The 22,964-nt window shown below is 37.9% G+C and overlaps 1 protein-coding gene across 1 annotated transcript in view; it reads right to left on the bottom strand.

Moving 5' to 3' along the window:
* The window catches only part of PLCL2 (phospholipase C like 2), a 109,310-nt gene extending 87,660 nt beyond the window's left edge, over positions 1–21,650 (bottom strand). Inside the window, exons 1-2 of the mRNA XM_087712826.1 lie at positions 21,437–21,650; positions 20,265–20,783 (exon numbers count right to left, since the gene is read on the bottom strand). Coding sequence (XP_087568952.1) covers positions 20,265–20,570 — 306 coding nt within the window. The 5' untranslated portion in view covers positions 20,571–20,783; positions 21,437–21,650. The remainder of the gene's footprint in view (positions 1–20,264; positions 20,784–21,436) is intronic.
* Positions 21,651–22,964: the final 1,314 nt, after the last annotated feature.

Here is a 22,964-nt window from a genome sequence, read left to right as displayed (position 1 = left end):
ATTACCCTCTCCATTGATCAAATACAACAGTGGTTTGGAGACCCCAGGAATTTTAAAGGACATATAAGACAAAGTTTCTTAAAGATTTCCCTTATTTTAAAAGCAAGAATAAGACTAGCAAATTCATCATCAAACACTTTTTAGTTCAAGGATAATTACACAGAAATAGTTCTATATATACCAATGAAGTAAAGAATTAACATGGTTAATATATTTGCACATAGCTACAAAAAAAAGTAATCTAAAAAAAAGCAAAGACTTTTGAGAAAAACATGCAGAATTTGAAAATTCTTATATAAAATCATGTATTAGGATCATGCTGACACATATTAGAGAAAAACAATTTAAACAATTTAAAACTATAAAGTTATTGGATGCAAAAGGATGCAAAATTTAGAAGACATAATTACAACAGATCAACAGGAAAGGCAATGAAAAATCAATAAAATTTGCCCATGCCACAATTTAAGGTAGCGATGGCAAACCTTTTTGGCTTGCGTGCCATAAGTGGGGGGAGCACAGGGGAGAGTCATGTGCGGACATGCCGCACCCATAATGCAATGTGTGGCCCCCACCCAGTGCGCATGCGCGCACTAGCATTTTTTGCATGCTTTTTTCGCCCTCCCCAGGCTCCAGAGGCTTTATAGGAGCCTGGGGAGGACAAAAACAGCCTCCCCTGCCCTCCCGGAAGCCCTTCGGAGGCTTCAGGGACCTTCAGGAGGCTTCCCTGAAGCCTCCAGAGCAGTCAAAATGACCCTCCGAGCAAAGCAGAAGTCACTTCCAGTTTGCTCGGAGGGTTGTTTTAAGCGCTCCGAAGGCTTCAGGGACCTTCAAGAGGCTTCCCTGAAGCCTTTGGAGCAGTCAAAACGACTCTCCGAGCAAACCAGAAATCCGTTCCTGAACTTACGGTTTGCCCGTAGGGCCGTTTTTTTGCCGGGGGAGCTCTTTTCACCCTCCCCAGGCTTCTATAAAGCCTCTGGAGCCTGGGGAGGGCGAAAAATGGCTTTTAAAAAGGGTGAACTCGCAGCACCTCGCGTGCCCTGACAAATGGCTCCGTGTGCCACTTTTGGCACGTGTGCCATAGGTTCACCATCACTGATCTAAGGGAAGTGTTTTGTCTATGGTTTACAGATGGTAAATAATTCTGATTGCCAACTTAGGTAAATACATACAATGTATTTAAATATAAATGAAAAACATAATTTATTAAATTCATGTTGAAAGCAACCAGAAGAAACCTTACAGAGCATTTGAAAAGAAATACTTTGTCTGCAATACCAGATTGGGATGCCAAAATGGGAAAATAAGTTGCAAAGACAAAACTGACTATATCTATAACAGATGTCTAATATGTTAAGTAGGATTAGCATCTTTGTGTACAGTACAGCATACAGCAAGGCAAAATATGTTAGTTAGGGCTTAAATAGAAATTAACAATTACTAGTCTTTAATATAAAAATTAAACATGATTAGTGATTGGGGAATATAGCCAAAAGTAGATAATATATTAGCAGAAAATATTTTTCTTTATTTTAAATCTAAATGTAGTATTTAATTTTTCCTTCTTTTGTAGTTTAATATTTCAACAATAAAACATATGAATTATATTTTAAAAATAATACTGAATATCTTTTAGTCTATCTAAAGGCACTGAGGATATGCATTTGTTAAAACAATATTGGTGACAAAGTGTTTATTTTTATAAAAGGAAAATTGAGCAAGAGAATATTAGTTGTTGCTTTCAAAACTCTCCCAATCACGGACAAAAAGACTTCATAAAATAGATTTGGTATAGAGAATTTGATACTGGGTAGAAATTTAAACAGAAAGGTTGGCATACTAGGGAAAAGGGACAGACAAAAATCCAAGACAACATTCATTGTGTAAAAATGCAAGCTCAAAGGTTAACTGGTACATGCAACCACAATTAAATGGATTTATGTATTACTTAAACATTGATTTGACTCAAGAATTGATTATATATATGGCTTCTAAATTTTTAATGAAGCAGACTCAGCAAACAGAAATTGACTCTATCTATATAATTAGACAATGTAACATTGACTTTAGTTAAAATTGAACAACAATATGCCCTGCCCTTATTTCTGCTATTTGAATCAATACCTAGCCAAGTAGCAGAACAAACTATATCATCCATCTTAATAACTATTTTATAGAAAATGAAAGAAAGCACCAGCAACAAGAGAATTAAAAAAAAACCCTATAAACTAATGCTAGTGTTAATTTAAAATGGAAAAGAGTAATATATGTTGTAGAACAGATGCAAGGTAGCATCCTTTTTATAATTTTTCCCTTTGGAATTTAGGAGAGAAAACAGAGCATTCCACTTCAGGGAATTCAGCAAATGAGGTGTTTGTCAAATCTGGAACAGCAAAGAGAAAGGAGCTGAATTTTTAAGCTTTCTACTGAACAAATTCTGCAATCTCACCCTCACCCTTAGTTTAAAAAACTAAATAATATGTTTTTACTTAGAATATTTTAAATTACAAAATGTAAATGACACTTTTAAGCTTAATATGCAGGAATTAACACAAAGTTTTAAAAATTGTTTAAAAATAATCAGCAGTAGTAATCATTTTCAAAAACTCAACCTCTCTTTAAATTACACAAATTCTGGAGTCTATGATTATTTATAAATCAAAATTGATTTTTTAAAAATTATATTCTCTTTATTGTGCACACAAGGCTATGGTTCAAAAAAATGACAACTGTTTAAACCAGAGAAAATAATATATCTACTTTAGCTTTTACTTGAAAACTGTTTCTACCCTCTGTTGGAAACAGAAAAAAAATGAAATCTTGACTTTTGAGATATGTTGATTAGATTAGCTTGTTGTTATAGAAATGGCTAATATTACTAAATATTTAAAAGTAAAGATTTGAGGCTGTAAATTTTGCATTCTACTGTACTGGAAAAAGTTGGAATTCACTGCATATTTTTGTTTTCCCTTCTGGTGCGGCTGGAGAGATGGCAGCCTGGGTTCGAGATTCAAGTGCGATGTGATCAGTTAAGCTCCCATCCTCACCCCATCTCCTACCAAGATAATATTTTGAAAACATGCAAATGCAAATAGATAAATAGGTAACATAAATGAGCAGCTTCAGGGATTGGGACATGGCAGCCAATCAACAAGGGTCAACAATAGTTCAACCCGATGAGACAAAGGAAGCAAGCTCCTCACTGACTGGCTACCAAAGCTGTCCTGAAACAGGACCCCTTTTCTACTACCAAAGCCTGAAATATTTTATTCAGAAGCTTGCAAAAATGTTTTCCTTAGATTTCACATTCTTATAGCTCCGCCATCATCTGAATAAAACACTTTGGCTTCTCTTCTCTTCTGGAAATCTTCAAAAAGTAATCCAGGGGATGCTAGCAAAGCAGAACCAGTCTTTGGTGACCCGGTGGGACAGGATGGAGGGAAGCAATTGTGGGGACCCCAGGGGAGCATAAGGTATCTCACTGGATTGGGAGAGGCCTTGGATGGCCTGTTGCCGCACTGGGCCCCACATGCTTTTCCCCACTCTGAGATACCTCATGTACATTTCATGATCTACACATTCGATTAACAAATGTATTGGGAAAAGCAGGGAGTGATGATGTTCATTTAATGTGATGCAAACAAACAAATCCTTGGGTTATGAATGCAATTGGCAGCCTCTATTACATTTGTAACTCAAGAATTTCCTGTATGAGAGTGAGGGAGAATCTCAGGGAAGTTTTGTCTTAGCACTTTTTGGGGGGCAAAACAAAATGTTGCTGTTTACAAGTCACTACTGTGGAACCTAAGAACAAAGTGCTCCATTTTACTGCCTTAAAGAAGTCTGTACAGTGCTACAAAAGTTTCTAACAGCTTCAGAAAGCCACTGGAAACATGATGGCTCTTTCCAGAATCATGCTATGTAACCATGGGATCTAGTCCTCTGGAAAGTCTCAGAACCCTTCAAAAGATAAATGGTATTTGGCTTGGTGGACTGGAAAAGGTCTATGGAGATCTAAACAGTGGAAAACAGATCACAGAACCTTTCAAGAGGATGGGAAAGGCCTTGGAAGAACCAGGGCAGGCAGGTCTGGACCTGTGCTAGGCCTCCAAGGGCCTCTCCCACTCCAACGTATGACATGCATGTTCATTTAATGATTCATTGGGGAGAGCTGGGAGGGAAGGGTTGTTAATTGAGTGTCTCCCGGTTGCCGCTCACCCGCCCACCACTTTCAGTCTCTGCTTTCCACTATCCCAGTCTGCTTCCCCGTGTGAAGGCAGGCAAACGGAAGGCCGCAGGGCTGCGGGGAAGGGAGTAGGTTGCCACACAGCCTTCCGCTTGCCTGCCTTCGCAAGCTGGTCATGGGGACACTGGGAAGGCTGCATGGAAGGCAGGCAAGCATGGCAGGGATGCGGGAAAGGGAGTAGGCTGCTAGCTCTCCTCCCCGTGGCCGGCCAGCCTCAACATGCTTGCCTGCCTTCCGCTTGCCTGCCTTCACAAGCTGGCCCGGAGCAGCAATGGGGACAGAGCTTGCCCGGGCTCTCTGCCATCCCGGAACTGCACTACCCCAGGGAGAGCAGTGGAGGCGGCAGAGCACATCCTGAGAGGAGGAGCAAAGAAAGAGAAAGAGAGAGAGAGAGAGAAGAAAGAGAAAGAAGGAAAGAGAAAGAGGAGAGAAAGAAAAGAAAAAGAAAAAAGGAAGAGGGGAGAGAGAGAGAGAGACAAGAAAAAGAAAGAAAGAGCAAGGGGGGGAGAGGGGGAGAGAGAAGAAAGAAAGAAAGAATTTATGACCACAATTGAGGCCAAAATTTTAGTTGCTAAGCAAGAGCATTGTTAATTGAGTTTCACCACATTTTACAAGTTGGCTATGCTCACCTGGCCACCAAGCCAAGCAGAGATAGATAGATGATAGATAGATGATAGATAGATAGATAGATAGATAGATAGATAGATAGATAGATAGATAGATAGATAGATAGATAGATAGATAGATAGATAGATAGATAGATATGATAGATAGATACAGACAGATGATAGATAGATAGATAGATAGATAGATAGATAGATAGATAGATAGATAGATAGATAGATAGATAGATAGATAAACATGCTCTGATACTAAGGCGTTAATTATATTACCCCTCCCCACCTGAAAAACATTGTGATGCTAAGGAGGGAGAGAAGGGGATAAGATAGGCAAGGCCTCTGTGGTGCAAGCCTGAGGGAACGAAGGAGATGCCTCTGTGGGGCCAGCCTGAGGGAGAGAAGGGAGATGAGATAAGAGAGATTTCTGTGGAGCAAGCCTGAGGGAGATAAGGGATGAGATAGGAGAGGCCTCTGTAGGGTCAGCCTGAGGGAGAAGGGGATAAGATAGCAGAGGCCTCTATGAGGCAAGCCCAAGGAAGTGAAGAGGATCAATGGGGACAGCCTGGGAAGCAAAGGGGAGAGGAGAGGCCGATCATAACTACTCATTTATTTTCAATATGTAAGTCTTGATTTATCAAGCCTGATCACATAGTTTTGTAGCAGAGCTAGTAAATATATATATTTAAAAAGCTATTTGTTGCAAACCCACATACAAACAAAGAAATATAAATTAAAAGGTATGATTTGGTTTTAACTGCTTGTACTTAGAAAAATTAAGAAAACCAGTAGAGAATGCCAGGATATTAAGTGGTAGTACACATGAGACTGAGCATTTTTTGTTACTGTCAATATAAACTTGAAAAACAGCAAAAAAAATAATAATAATAAGTGCAAGAAATGAAAGTAAAAGTAGAACTATAGGAAAATTGATCCTGTAAGAAAAAGATAAGACAACGATGTTTCAGCCTAATGAATGGATTGTAGAAATAAGGAAAAAGAAGAGAAAGCTTTCTAATAATACTTACAAATACTGTGGCTGTTTTGCATTGAGGCAATTAAAGCATGCCAAAAAACAATGCATGCCTAGTTAATATATTTGTATGTTTTTAGCCAGATTGTTGATTGTAATCATATATATATAAAGTATGTACACATAAGAAATGTATGTAATAGAAGCAAAGCATGAGTGGGAATATATTGAATGTTTACCAAATCATTGAACAGGGAGCAAATAAAGATGTAAATTTGTTGATTAATGTATTTATGGATTAATGTATAAAAGAATATTTACAGTGATGACAGAAGTGTCTTCAGGATGAAAGATTTTTGTAAAGAATATTGGACAGATTTATTTTATTGATACTTATATGCTGCTCTATTATCAACTCTCAAGACACTGCATTGAAAGCTAAGATAATTGTGTTTCACAGGAAAAACTAAAAAAATGATTGCAAGACACATATAAATTGGTGACAAACTAGAGCGAATACATTTGTGAGTATATCTTTGTAGAATATTTCCTGAAGGTGGAAAAACCAATGAATTTTTTTTAATAGTTCTCAACTTACAACAATTTGATTAGTCACCATTCAAAGTTACAATGACATTGGAATATGTGACTTATGACTATTTCTCAGTTATGGCCTTTGCAACATCCCCATGATCATGTGATCAACATTCAGATGCTTGGCAACCAACTCATATTTATGACGGTTGCAGTATGCAGGACATGTGACCATATTTATTTAACCTTCTGACACGCAAAGTCAATGGGGAAGCCAGATTCACTTAACAACTGGGTAACTAACATTAACTGCGGTGACTTACCTAACAACTGTGGCAAAAAAGGTTATTAAATGAGAAAAAAATTACTTAACACTCACAACAAAAAAATGAGCTCAATTGTGGTCATAAGTTGAGGACTACTTGTATGTGTAAATATTGACAGAAATATAATGAACAATATGATTCCTTGTGAGGAATAAACAAACCAATATTGAAATCAGTGTATATGACTATGTAAAGGTATCCTGATGATTTTGAAAAGTTATTATATGAGTGATAATCAGTTTCTTAAAAAGAGATGGAGAGAAAAATAGACATTGAATGAACATAGATGAATACCAAAGGGATTAGAGTGTCAATTTAGTGTATGGTTTAAGCCTTTAAAACACAGGTGTCATCATGTGATGTTTCAAGATGTTTTTTCCCTTCACGGAGCTGGGGTGGGCATGGCCATTTCGTGGGTTGCCAGTTTGACACCCATTTTAAGGCATCAAGCTAGAAACCAGAGACTAGGAATTCTGGTTCCACCTTGGGCATAGAGCCAGTTGGATGATTTTATTTTCTCCAAGACTAGGAAGGAGATAATGACAAACACTTCTGAAAAAGCTTGCCAAGAAAACTGCAGGAATTTGCCCAAGCAATCTCCACAAATTACACACAATATAAGAAAAGAAAAATCTATTCTGATAGTATGTTGAAGTAGTTTGAAAATCAAACTAAGGTATGTCTATGCATATGTGTGTGTTTGTATATGTATGAATGTAAATGGATGGACAGTATTGAGAAAGCTATGGCTAAGTTGACTTGATAAGATGTATGAAAAGAAACAAAAAGTTTAAAGCATAGCTATCCACATTTGGCTTGCCTGGGCAGCACTCACTGAGTGAAGAGGAATTGTCTTGGACCACATCTAATAAAGTAGTCAATGTATATAAATCACATAATTTTAAAAGTTTACAATCGTGTGAAGCCACTTTACTAGCTGTTCAGAACCACACGTCCACAGGCTATGGATTGAATGCCTGATTTAAAGAGTAAAAAGCAATATAAGAAGCAATATATGGACATGGAAACAATGATAGTTTGCAAGGCTAGTAAGTTACACATAGGTAAAGTAATAGTGGTGGAATAGACTAGATTTGCTATATAATACTATTATTTTTCTTCCTATCTCATGTCTTTAATTTCTTTGAGTAGCTTTTTCTTACTTCCTCTATGCAATGCAGACGGTTGCTTATCATAAAAGGAAAAAGCATGACAACATAAATTTGTTGATTTTATATAACAAATACATTTTATAATAAAATACTGGAAGCACACATGGAGCTATTTACAGCAGGATGTGCCTGCTTATGTTAGGCTTCAGTCTAAAGTTGAAGTTCTAAAAACATTCTTTTTAATTAAGAGCAAATATACAGCCTGTTTTCTTTGGAATTCCAAACTGAAATGCAACATTACAAGAAATGATACCGATGCTACTTCAGTAGGAAAAAGTAGAATTCAACCACAGAATATTAAAACAATAAAAATTTTGTATGTTTAAAGATGCATTTTTCACTAGCCATTCTTGGGCAAGTACTTATACATGGTGTCATAACTTTGAACGATCACTAAATGAACTGTTGTAAGTCAAGGATTTCTTATAATTATGCATATAAATTTACCCATCCATAGCAAAAAACTGAATTTGTTCTTCAGAAAATTCTCTTGATAGAAGTATTGAGAAATATTATAAAAAACTTTTTCTTAGAATGTCAACAAGCATTTTCTAAAACACCAAGTCTTTACAACAAGTCTTTCAAGGCTATAAGTATATGCCACTTTAGTGCCACAATACCAGAACTAAAATTTATAATCATAATTGTAAGCAAATTCTGCCTTGTCATTTAGTAATGGAAAAAACCCTTTACATTATAAAAAGAGGAAGTCCATAACTGTCTTATATAGAATGATTATGATTCTCCCAGCAGACAAAGGCAACACCATAGTGGTGATGAACACGTCTGACTACCAAGCCAAACTATCCAACCTACTCCAAGACCCTGCTTACAAACCTCTAAACACAGATCCCACCACCTACCTGGAAAAAACCACCAAATCCAAAATAAAAGCCACTCCCATCAGTGAAGAGATCCAGCAAAGAATCATCCCCAGTGAGAAATCATCCAGATGCCCCAAGCTCGATGGCCTCCTCAAGATACACAAAGAAGGAACATCACTCAGCTCCATAGGCTCACCTCTATAGAATCTTGCCAAATTCCTTGCCAAACAACTTTAACCCTACACAGAACCCATCACCTCACATGTACAAAATCACCCCACTTCATAGAAACAATAAAGAAACAAAACCTACAACCCAGAAACCTATTCATGAGCTTTGATGTCATATCCCTCTTCACCCAAGTGCCTATAAAAGAAGCCTTGACAGCTATCCAGAACAAGCACAACCCCCCTAAACACATCCTGGACCTGACCAACCACTGCATAATCAACACATACTTCATCTATAATGAACAAGGATACAAACAGATAGAAGGAGCATCCATGGGATCACCCCTCTCATCCATCATCGCAAACTTACACATGGAACATTTTGAAACTAAAGCCTTAGATAAATCTGAACACAAACCCAAACTCTGGCTTAGATATGTTGATAATACTTTCGTGATTTGGCACACAGGAAAGAAAAACTGGACAACTTTCTCACACATCTCAACAGCCTACACCCCAAAATACAATTTACTTTGGAAATAGAAGCAAACAACCAACTTCCCTTTCTGGATGTCCTAATCTACAAAAAACCCAATGGCTCCCTAGGATACACCATCTACTGGAAAAAAAAACACACCAACCGCTATTTAAATGTACAATCCCATCACCACCCTGTTCAGATCAACTCTGTAGCCAAGATCCTCAAGAACCAAATGCCTAGCCGACAAAGACCACCTGAAAACTGAATTACACACTCTCACAAACGTATTAATCTCCAACGGATTCCAAAGAAAAACAATTACCAACCTAATCCAAAGGGAGACTTCCCCCCAAGAACCGAGACACAGAACAGGACAATGACATCGCCCTCCTCCCTTACATCAAAGGCACCACAAATAAAATCAGCAAAATTCTCCACAAGTACAATATCAAGACAGCCTTCAGCACTGACCAAAAAATAGCCAACATCTTAAGAAACCCCAAAGACAAGGAGGCTACAAAATACCATGCAAAATCTGCCCTGCCACATACATTGGACAAACTAATAGGAGAATAAATGCACACATCACAGAACACAAGAACGCAGTCAGAAAAAAAAAATATTCCTCCCTTTTCCAGCACCTTAAAGCAACAGGACATGAAATTGATTTTGAAGGAACCAAATTAATCTCCAAAACAGAACACTTCAACAAGAGAATAATTATGGAAGTCAGCGAAATAGAGAAACACCCCCACAACATGAATAAACGTGATGATACCTCCCGCCTACCAGACATCTGGAAACCAGCCCTAGTCAACAAACAAACCCACCCACCACCCAGGTCGTTACAACACAAAAGAACAATGGACACACAGCCAGCACCTCACCCACACAGGATGATACGAAACAGCCGATTAATCTACAAACATCAACTCCATCTACCAATCAGGATGCAACTGCACACCCAATCAACCCTCTTACAGCAACAATGCCAGCACTCCACACACCCTCACCAAGATTTATAGAAAGACGACAGCTCCGACCACGCCTTACTCACACAAGCATGAAGCAGAAAACACCAGCCTGAAGATGGCAAGTGGGACCTCGCCGAAACATTCCTAAGACAATGTCAATATTACACAGGAAAAGACCCAACACTATATCTAGTGTCACAACCCCTGGTATGCCCAAATATGGGAGGGAGCATACTGCTTCTCTTTTCTATCGACTCACCCTAGGAATCATCCAGGCAGAAAGCCATTTTTTTATGTTACCTTGTTACATTGTGTTGCATTTGTGCTGATAAATAAAGGGAGATTAGTATAGATCTATTTCAAGCTATTTAGCACTCATCAGCTAGCCATATCTTTATACCCTTACTGGGAATTGAACCTGGGCTGTATTACATATTAGGCAGTTGTATTAGCCACTAATGAGCCTGTGGCTTAGTGCTAATATTTGGGCATACCAGGGGTTGTGACACAATACATACCTATTTCCCTGGCTTAGCTGATAAAGGAGGAGAGCCTGTGGCTTGGTGGCTAATACAACTGCCTACTAGGTAATACAGGCCAGGTTCAATTTCCAGTAAAGGTATGGCTAGCTGATGAGAGCTAAATAGCTTGAAATAGATCTATACTAGTCTCCCTTTATCAGCACAAATGCAACATACATACATACATACATACATACATACATACATACATATATATATATATATACACACACATATATATACACACACACACATACATATATATACATACATACACCGTGTGTGTGAATGCACGTGTGTGTGTGTGTGTATGTGTATGTATGTATGTATGTGCATGTGTATGTGTATATTGTGTATATATATATATATATATATGTCTTGGCAATGTTTCGGCGAGGTCTCACTCACCATCTTCAGGCTGGTGTTTGAGACCTCGCCGAAAGTACCTTTTCAGTTTAATCTTTGTTTGTTTTACGTGGCGTATCAATTGTTACCTTCCTTATATTTCAAATATTTTACAGATCATTTTACAGTTCCCCAAAATCCAGGGTTAACTGATCAATCAAAATCTAATGAAGTATTTCTTTTGTCTTTGTGTTAAAATCTATCTAAAAGCCTATCAAATATATCAGCTGGAAAAAACAAGCTTTGATTTATAAATGTAAGTTTTACTTCAGAAAACATGTTTCAGAAATCTAATGTTTTATGTATTCAGAGCATTCAGCATTCTTGTTTTTGTGAATTTAAAACCTGCTGTCAAATAAAGTACTTTTTTATTTGATATAGAGATGATTTCACATTTTCAAAATTCTGCACATTGGGGAACATTTTTCTGTCTTTTGTAGTTTAGATAGCTATGTATAATAAACAAGAAACTGCAGGGGGAAAAACCTACACTGAAAGTCAAAGCCAGTCTAAACAGAACCCGGCAGCTGACTTGAACAATTCCTGTTCAGTTTCAAAATTATATTTTATACATAGGGTAAACAATTCTTCTTAAAATAAATGAATACAAATGAGTTTCTGTTACCTGTCTTCTATAGTGCTGCAACAAAACATTTCTATAAATTGTAGTAACTGATTTTGCAACTTTTTAAAATATTAAAGAGTCAATAAAAAATTCTAAAAATTATAGGCAATTAAGAGCAAGAAAAATAACTCTTAACAATACAATAGCAGAATTGGAAGGGACCTTGGAGGTCTTCTCGTCCAACCCCCTGCCTAGGCAGGAAATCCTATAACGTTTCAGACAAATGGGTATCCAATATCTTTTTAAAGACTTCCAGTGCTGAGGCATTCACAACTTCTGGAGGCAAGCTGTTCCACTAATTAATTGTTCTGTCAGGAAAGTTCTCAGTTCTAAGTTGCTTCTCTCTTTGATTAGTTTCCACCCATTGCTTCTTGTTCTACCCTCAGGTGGCTTGGAGAATAGTTTGACTCCCTCTTCTTTGTGGCAACCCTGAGATATTGGAACACTGCTATCATGTCTCCCCTAGTCCTTCTTTTCATTCAATTAGACATACCTAATTCCTGCAATAAGAACAACATATTACTTGCTCCAGGAATTTTTTAAATGAACTTTATTTCTGCAAACATAAAAGAATGAAATCATATTTTTGCTTACGAATTATATTTTTCAAATGCTGTTAGTTCATCTTTAGCCATTTTTAACTATATTTTACAATAAAGAACAGTTCTTTTATTCTGAAAAGTATATTGATCTCTTCTGGTATTGTAGATATTAAAAATAGGAAATTCCAATTTATGTTATCTTATTATCATGCTAATTATACATACAGTAGAATCATTTGTAGAATATATTTGTATTATATTATTGTAATACAATAAGGCAATAGCATTCATTTCTTAATATCTTAATCAGTGGCCCTTAAGAGGATTAACATTCCTTGGCTTCTTAAAATAGACTTAAATATTAGAACATATACATTATTTTACCCTGTTAGTCGTAAGATTTTTAAAAGCGTTGAATGAAAACTAATGCCTCCAATGTCATTAGCTGCCAACAGATAGCAGTAGTGACATGGTACAAACTTGGATTTAGTATCTGTTCTTTCACTTCAGTTGATAGAAAGTTGCTGTGCGAAAAGGGTGAATTGCTATGAATTGGAAGCCTGCAATAAATACTAGTCAATGAATTTTATGCAATGCATCATGTCTGAATTTTTTTTACCACTGAAGGAGTCTTTCCAACTGATATTCAGTGCTAAATGCAGGCTGTTTATATAATGGCTCTGTTGATGCAAGTACTGTGCATAATTGGGCCAAAAATGTACAGATAGTTAACCAGAAACCACTGATTTGTGTGATCAACCATGTAGTGTATAATCTATCACAGCAATCAACAAGAAACATTAAACTGGTAAAGGACAAACAGTGGATCAATCAAAGGGGAACTGTTGTTAAGCTCAGCATTTCACAGGAAAGTATAGGCTATATTATTGGAAGAGTTTGCAAGATAGATTTACTGCATGTGACAGCAGAGATGAAAGCTTTAAGAAATGAAATTTGTCAGTAATCATGCTACGGAAATAAAAATGTGGAATTTCTTGACAACATTGTAACAACCAAAGATGATGGCTCCATCATCATGGACCCATCATTATGACTCAAAAATGAAGTGTCAGTTTATCAAATATGATTACAAATCTTCAACTGCAGGAAAAAATAATCAAATCCCAGGGCCTAGTTTTTAAAAAAACTTTGTAAAGTTTGGGGGGATACACATTATTCACATGGACTTCCTTTAATCTGGCAACAACTCAGTGTTTCACTGCCACATTAACAAATATAAACTTTGTTTATATGTGAAAGCACAAGAAAGAAATTTTGCTACAACAACAGAGTGCTAGGCCTCATACCTCAGGACTCAATTAATAGACACAACAAAATTGAATATCTTGGTCTTACCTGTCCCTAAATATCTTCCAGACCTACTACTATGTAGCTTCCAATCTTCCTCAAAATTGAAGGAATACTTTGTAAACAAAAGAAGTAGTAACTGAAGAATCAAATAAAAAGGAAGAGCCAGTTTATTCTAACAATTAAGTCACCAGACTACAAATCAGGTGATTGTGCTTTTGACTCCTGGCCGAGAAACAAAAGGCAGCTGGGCGACTTAGTGCTAATCACTCTCTCAGCCCAATTCACCTCACAGCACTGTTGTTGAGGTAAAATATGAATATGAAAAAATATTAGGTATGTTTGCTACTTTGGATTATTTATAAAAGTAATAAAGGTGAGGTAAAAAAACATTTAAAAAATCTTAAAAGTGAAAAAAACTATCAATACCAAAATCTTTGTGGAAGGCTTTACAATATTTTCCCATCATTTACACAAGTATGCAGATAATAGTTTGTAAAAGGGATTTGATTTCTTTGGATATTGATATTTACATCTTTCCACATCTCAGGCATCTTTCTTTCACTATGATAAAAGTTCATCTTTTGCAAAATTTACAAATATTCACTTCCAAAACATTCACTGATTAGAGGCTTCATGTTATTCCAGCTCTTTTCTGGTTTAATCTTTTTTATAATTTCAGAAACCTTTCATTGTTTTAGGTCAGTGACGGCTAACCTTTTTGGCCCAAAGTGCCCAAGCATGCAAAGTGTGCATATGCACTGGAAACCCAAAAAGCAGATGATTTCCAGTTTCAGCCATGTGGATGCGCACCAGCCACCTGCTCTCCGGTGCGGCGCATCTGCCGGCTCCACCTGGCCTTTCGGGGATCCTCACACCTCCCTGCCAGTCACCCTGCCCCGTCAGGATGGCAGGAAATCCCACCAACCACCTGGTTCCTCAGCCCCAAACAGGAAGAGAAAGTTGGGTTGCTTCCCTTTGTTGGAAAGCTGGAGCCCCTTCTCAGCCTCAGAGGTAAGGGGCATCAGTATTCCTGGTGTTCGGGTTGTGGGGCCAGCAGGCAAGAGAGATGGTCGGGATGAAGCACCACCCACCCAGCCCGCCACCAAGAAGAAGCCAGCGCAGCCCGTCCCCTTCCTGGCCAGTGAGCCTCTTACCTCTCAGTGGCGTCTTCATGCTGCGCTCTCCTCCAGCCCTATTGGGGCAGCTCGCCTCCCCAACAGCATCTCTTCCTACTTCAGCATCCCGACTGGAACAGCACAGCAATAACCACCATTGCCCCCTTGCTCCAGCAGGTGTAGTGGGTGAGGTGGGTAGGCGGGTGCCCAGCCAGCAAACCCTGCCCCGTCCCCAAGCTGGCCAGGTAATCGGACGTGGACACATGGCAGTATGGGGAGGGAGAAAAGCCCGCCCCACCCATCCTGGCTGGCAGCTCTGCTCCCCTTGTGGGTTCTGGCGCGTGCACACGCACTAGCCAGCTGCTCTTTGCACATGCATGTGTGCCGGAAACTGGAAGATCATCTTCCCGGCACACACATGTGCACCGGTGGCTACTCTTTTGGTTTCTGGCGCTCTGGCGCAAGTGAACACCAGCTGGAACCCGAAAGAGCAACGGGCAATGGCTCCGTGTCTAGAGAGATAGATGCCACTTCCAGCCCACGTGCCATAGGCTTTTCATCACGGTTATGGGTCCAATCATAACTGGTGTTTGCTTCGCGGCATTCTTTGGTAACTTTTTAAAAAAACCTAATTTGCACATGGAAATCATATCCTTTGTACAAATTAGAATAGCTGATGAAATGCTTTTTGTACTGTCATATTATTCCTTAGTATAGTAACTTTGAAATTCTTGAAGTTTCAATTCTTTTTTAATTTATATGTCAACCATTTCCCTGGTTTATTCACAAATTCATGTGTTTATTTTTTTTAAAGAACACATTTTCTTTTTATATCACTATTCTTTTTTCTGTAATATTACTATTTCAATAATATTATTTCATTTAGTCTCCATTGAAAAGTAATAGCTTTCTTTTTCTAAACCAAACTCATCGGGTTATATAGTCTGATAAGATCTTTACTTTAGAAATCTTAACAGAATAAAAAGAGCTAATTTTAAGGATTTTTCTGCTTCATCTGCTTCAACTAAAGTTACGGAGCTGGAGACTTTTCATTCAATCTTGATAGATGGTGCACAAAATAAACAGCTGAAGGAGTAGAACAGGAATAGTCAATTCGATACTCTCCAGGAACTTTAAATCTGATCCCCTATTAGCCTGACCAAATGAGTTGCATTGTAGATACTTAATCCTAAATTACGATAGTTAGAGGAGAACCAGAGACACTCAAGGTCTGAAAGTTCTTAGACTTCAAGCTTACAACATAACAGAAAACTTACTTTTCAATCTAATTTACTTCACAGAATTATCTTCATAAAAGGATGAAAGAAGAATAGATCATCTCCTGAGCAACTTAAATGAAATAAAAATTATTGGTTCCCCTAAAGACAGAAGAATCATAAATCTTTTTTTACTTCCTCATTAACATTCTGAGAAATAGCCAGCAATGTCTACGTTAATTCAGTTCATGAAATATACCTTCTCCTAGTTCTCCTCTGCCTTATATTTCACTTGCATAGTACACAACTGTAAATTTATCATTGAAATGCACGAAGTGCTATTTCTCAAACTGAGACATATAAACTGAAATTTTAAATGCATTTAAGTTAAATAACCAAATGTATCCATTCATTTCCTTTTGGGACACTCAAAAAATCCACTATGTTTAGGAAGGAAAAAATACTAAAACAATAAAGCCTTTTCAATAACAATTTTTAGATGGGGGTAGGGGAGAATTTGCCTTTATCATATTCTCTATGAGTTTAAAAGAACAATTTTAAGAATAAATTGTTTTAGAAATAAAGCAGCTTAGCTGCAGTGGCCCAGTGGTTATAGTGCAGTACTACAGGCTACTTCTGCTGCTTGCCAGCTGCCAGCAGTTTGGCAGATTAAATCTCACCAGGCTCAAGGTTGACTCAGCCTTATATCCTTCCAAGGTGGATAAAATGAGGAGCCAAATTGTTGGAAGCAATATACTGACTCTATAAATCGCTTAGAGAGTGCTGTAAAGCACTGTGAAGCGGTATAGAAGTCTAAGTGCTATTACTATTGCTATATGCATTTCTAAAAAATTGTTTATTAATAATATGAACTCAATGCAGATATATTACTTGCATTATGTAGCAGACTATTCTGACCAACATGGGTACCAATATTACTGGAAAGAAGATAATGTTTGCAATACAAACGAAAGATATAGTTTTAAACTTATAGAGAAATTGAAACTGAAAAAATCTTTATAAAAAAAGTACAAAAAAGTACATATAAAGTACTATCTGTAATATATGTATTTACAAACACTAAAGTTACTACAACTTTCCCACTCTGAAACACATGCAAAAACCAGATTCATTACCTTATACTGTTTCCTATAAAAAAGCAAAGTGTAAAATGCAAAAAGTAACAATGCATTTAAACCATATTTTAAAAGAAAAGAATGGGAGGAAGAAAAGCAGTGTAAAACAAAAACCATTATTCCAAACTCATACAGAATTTCAGGGGAGAGAGAATTCCAGAATGTTAGCCTATAAGCAATTACAGGATGACATTTTATAAGTCTATCCCCAGACAATAGGATCTATCCAGATGAACTCAGATATAAACTATATAATAGTCAATTGGTCCTGAGCATGTTAAGGCTTATATACTATAAGTAAAACCTTGGTTATGGACTTGGATCAAGTATTTGCATCCTTGCAGCTACAGCAACATCCTAAAAAGAACCAGAGCTTGACTATGTAGTCTTACAATATTTTTCATTTATCTTTGTCTACTGCACTGAAGACTTTGTTGTAATCAGGATGTAACAAATGGTACACAACCACATGAGGTTACAAATGAGACATGGAGAATTGCAACACAGGTGAGGCCTACCACAGAAAACTAACACAGAGACTAGATAGCAGGAACTATCTTTACTATAAGACCTACAAGGGCCCGTCAGAAATACTATCTAGCCTAAGGCAGGATTTTAAACATGCAACTAAAATTAACAATAGTCAGGTTTTAAAGCTAGCTGAAAAGAGACAAAATACTCATCTTGCAACTTGGACTATTTTTGCCAAATCTTAAATTCAGCTACAAAGGCAAAATAAATTGTAGTGAAGCCTTTGGACAAAATGAAATTTAAGAATAGAGCAACAGTAGGAAACAAGATAGCAAGAAAAATGTATTTATCAGTCAAAAAGATAACAAATGCTTTTAAAAATACATTATATACAGAAAAGTAACAGCATCATGTATTATTACATAAATATGGGTTAATACCTTATTTCAATATCAATGTTTATCATATAATTTGGGGAAATTATATAGAATCAAATGATAGGCAGACCCATTTTAAAAATATGTACCCATTACATTTGTTAAATCTATTCATTTTATTAATAGATTTCTGCATTAGCCACCATATATATTGAAAATAATATTACATACTACATGAAATATATATTACTGACTTTAATTTGGAAAACTGTTTTACAGTTAATATGTTTTTCTGTTCTGTAGCCATGCATGTATATTAAGTGTAATAATCCTGAATATAGATATCAATAAACAGCACATTAAGAAAGAAAATGCAGCTTTTTGCATAGATATTTATATACCATGTATATGATTATGAAATTCCAAGATATGGCTCAAGTAACATTCATATAGCTTTAATGCTGATAGCATTTACATGGAAGTAAGCTCCACTGAATCTAGTTGGGCTAGCTTCCAAGTAAACATATATAGGATTTGGCTCTAAAGAACGACACTCCAGTCCAAAATAAGAATGAGCCAATGCACCTAAAATAGCACTGAAAGTCAGACCACATGAAGTAATGACAACTACTATACAGATAATACAAAAATAACCTTATATAATACACAGAAATTGTCAAGCAATTTTGTCCTAAAAATATTAAAGAAAATATGCAGTTTTGCATTGACTGCTAGATAAGTGAGTAATTTAATGTCAACAATTACAGAGAAGGCAAAGTTCATTTTTGTATACCACAGTGTGGATCCTTAGCTTATTTCCAAATAAGTTATAGTTTGAGTTAAAACAATGTTTCAAATAAAAATTAATATTTAAAAAATACATTTAATAAACAATGCAACATAGCACAAATTACAAAATCCCCGTTTAAAGATATCTGGAATATTTGAATCTGGACTTGGGCATTCTTAACTAAGATCAGATTATACTTATACACAAACATAAACTACTGTGTATGTGTAGAAAAGCATACTGTTTTGTGTGTAGAAACTTAGCATTGTAGAAAAACTTTACTATAGATTGTCACAAACACTGTTGTGGGTTATTAACTGTCCGCAAAGCCACTCTCTAAAGAAAGGGTAGACACAAATTTTTGACAAATGCATTATGGTAATGCCTGTCCTTGAGTTCTTCCCTTGAATCTCAAACAAGATTTTGAAATATATTTAAGACTACCCAAAACATTTACTCCCAGAAAACTAGAGAAATAACACTGATTGCAGTACTGATATATATGTCACTCCATACAGAATCCTATTTTATGTAATTTTTGATGCAGCTCATTTCTGCACCAAACAGCCAGGATGGAATATATGCAAATAGGCTGTTTTAGCTGGGAATTATTATTTTTTTGTATACTTTCGCTATATTTAAACAAAGGACATATAAACATTTTATTTTTGCTCTATATATGATACTCCTATTGTCTCATCTCTAACACTGTCAATATCCTGAATGATATGCTGTCACCTTCAAGAAAGCGTTCTGTATTTTTCTCTTACCCACATCATTAATCCCTCATATTCATGACTTGCTGTAAATCAGTCAGCAAGAGGAAAAACTGTTCTGCACAGGTGAATCTAATAGCCCCTACGATAAGCAAAAAACTGTTTAATCTATAATCTTTGTAAGTTGAATTGATTTCATACATTACTGGGGTGGAATACCCTACCATTCATTCTGAGAATACAATTTATTTGCCAAGAACCTTTTACAGATAGACTTTATATAAATTAAGAAACATGCAACGTATTAACAAAACTTGTTATTGGAATTTTGACATATTTCCTAGCCTGCACAGGTGCAATTACTACCAATCATAAGTCAGACTGCTTATAACGCTAAGACTAGTGATCAGGATAACCTCACTCGCACAGGGTCACTTGCGCAAGGTCATTCTGTATCCCCAGCAATATTTACCTTTAGTTCCATCAGCTAATTTGTCAAGAACCTTTTACAGAGATAATGTTTCTTAATTTATATAAACAAAACTTGTTATTGGGACTGTGACGTCTTTCCTGGCCTGTACAGTTGCGGCTTCTGCCTATCAGCAATCAGACTGCCTATGACGCTGAGTGATCAGGACAACCTGACTTGTACAGGGTCATTTTGTATCCCCAGCAAGTTATATTCTCCGAGTTAATTAAAGCTAAAAATATATTGTCTTACCTTGATAATGCTGGCTTTCTTGGGAATACCAGATTTGCCTTCTGGGTGCAGATTGGAACATCCTCTCTCTACAGCAGGACTGCCTGGTTGAGGAGTGTCTATGTGTTCTCTGTTTCCTACTAGAGCACAATCCCCATTGGAGACCCCATTACGAGCACTGTCCAAGTGGATTCTTGCAATACCACTGCCCCCTCCTCCTCCTTCCCCATCACCTGCTTTAAAAGCCACCTTTCCATGTGCCAAATTTGGGGAGGACGTTGCTCTCCCCCCACTAGTGTCTCCCCCTCTGCTGCCAAATTCCGCCATCTGATTCTAAAGAAGCAATACAGTATTGTGATTTTCCTGCTTTCCTTTTCTTCTCCACCTCCTGCAGCAGCTCAGTGAGGATGATTGCGCTTCTCTTTCCGCTTTTTTATCCCTGACACAAAAGATCTGAAGAGATGAGTGGCCAAAGGCTCCCTTCTCCTTTTGTAGTTTAAATTGCAAAGTGCTGGAGACACCTCTGAGATCTACACACACCTGGGGAAAGCAAGAAAAAGGAGAATATGGCAGGTCAATCTGTTCTTAAATGAGGTTCCCAGAAATAGTCATAACTTAAAATATTACGCACCACATGCATGAAAGATGAGGAAGGAGGAAGCGATGAAATTCAACAATCAAACGCTTTAGCAGCACACAAAGGTTAAGGCTACAAGCCCTTCCCGCTACAACAAAGACGATTTCTCCAAAGAGAGGGAAATGTAGAAAAACAATCGCAATCCTTTCCCCCAAAAAATCTAGAGGCGCCCGTGTGCGATGTACGAGGCGCAGCACTCCTGCCAAAGGTAAACGCTGCTACTAGCAGTTCGCGTTTGCAAGTTCTAAGGAAAGGAAATTAGTATTTTTTGCACCGTCTGCAATGGAATAGCCAAAGGAATATAGTTAAGATTGAAAATGATAAGCATCGGCGTTTCCCTCCCAACCATCAACAAGCATACCGCACGGCTACATTCTGTGATTTCCAGTTCCCCTATCTCAGTCCGGATACACTGTGAGCAAAGGACCAAGCCCTGTCCCTTTATACCCGCTATCAATCCACACCCGCCGCATGTTAGCCTTGAAATGCAATTCCCGCCCCTACTCATTATCTAGGCGTCCGAGGAGCAAAGGGCGCGCGGGAACAACATACACACCTCCATCCAGAAAGAGAGCTGCGTCGACTGCCCCGAAGGAGCGGACGGATCCACTTCTGAAATTCAACGCGGACAAACATCTCTTCCGACAACAGTAACTGAGCCTGCAAGCCCCGGCACAGATCCTTCTTCCGGCAACAGGGCGCCCACGTGCACAATTTGCCTGCGTTACTCTGAGCTTGCACTTCCCCACGTCCTGCGCTTTCGGCCCACTGCTCCGGGCAACTCTTGTGCCTGTACGGTGTCCTCAAATCCCGCCCACGCAACACCCCCCCCCCCAGCACCGTCCAATGCTATCCTTTATGCTACTTCTCACTTTTACTGCCGCCCAATTCTTTGTCACCCGCCCAAAATAACACACCTCCACAAGGTGAGAGAAGTCACTACTGCTGGCTTGGCTGCTCTTCCTCTGGCCTCAATAACAGCAGCAGCAATCGCGGCTTCCCCTCCCTTCCCGCCTCTGCCTGAAGCCGGATACGCACAGTGATAGATTCACGGCGCCGCCGACTGGCTAGGAAACTAGCGGGTGGAGAGCGAGACACCCTTAGGCAAGGCAAGCGGGGTCCACCCACGCAGCAACAGCAGCAACCTCGGCTTCTGGCTCTTGCACCGCGGCGGGCCTAACCCAGTTGTCAATCATTCGAAAGCGCACTAGTCAGATTGGGCAATCACCCAGGACCCCTTTCGGCAGGCCAAACACACTACGGTGGAGTGGACGCAGGGAGAAGCCCAAGTCCCCGACCGATGCTACCCTGAAGGAGAAAAAGGCCACTTTATCACAACCCTGCCCCCCTTTGATTTTAATTAAACAAACATCAGAATTAGTACTGAATTGTTTTTAAGCATCTGATGCCTTTTTCCCAGTCATTCCCTTACCGCATTTGCTTAAATTTACTTATTTCTTAAGCGGCATTTTTTTCATGGAGGCGCTTGCCTGTAAAGAGAATGCCTTTGTGAAAGCAAACATGCTTTCACAAAGGCATGTTTGACAGCTTTTCATTTTCTATCTGGGTTGTAAATAAAACCTAATCTGACTAACTTGTGGATTCCATTAAAAACAGGTGCCCTCCACATTAATGATGATCATTAGTTTTTCATCCTGAGCATTATCACTGACTTCACTTGTGAAAATATCCCAGGACTATCAACGTTCATCAGATCAGATGGATTGGATTAGAGCAGAGTCTAATTCAACTCTGACCATAAATCGCTCACAAAGTGTAAACCAAACTGAAACGAAGGCATTGCATAGTATATACTCAAGGATATGCAGATGACCCTTCCAAAAAGAAAGAATGATGGGAAGTAAAGGTGCTGCCCAAAAAATATGCAAAGGAATATCTCTTGCAAATATTTTCCAACATACGATCCAGATCATGATACCCAAAAGCCTTCTCCTAGTGGGTTCCCTAGTGTACAATCCACCAGGAAAATAACACTTACAAATGCTGTATGCTTGCATTTCATAAGTTTAAATGTTATGTAATAAATTAGTAAGAATTATATGTTTGCACATGCTATACAAATG

This window comes from Thamnophis sirtalis, unplaced genomic scaffold, assembly GCF_051295495.1.
Source record: "Thamnophis sirtalis isolate CommonGarterSnake01/CBP01778 unplaced genomic scaffold, rThaSir2_p1.2 scaffold_4, whole genome shotgun sequence".
In the NCBI taxonomy this organism is placed as follows: Eukaryota; Metazoa; Chordata; class Lepidosauria; order Squamata; family Natricidae; genus Thamnophis; species Thamnophis sirtalis.
Note: the sequence above shows the minus strand (reverse complement) of the source record. Positions and strands in the feature narration are given on the sequence as shown.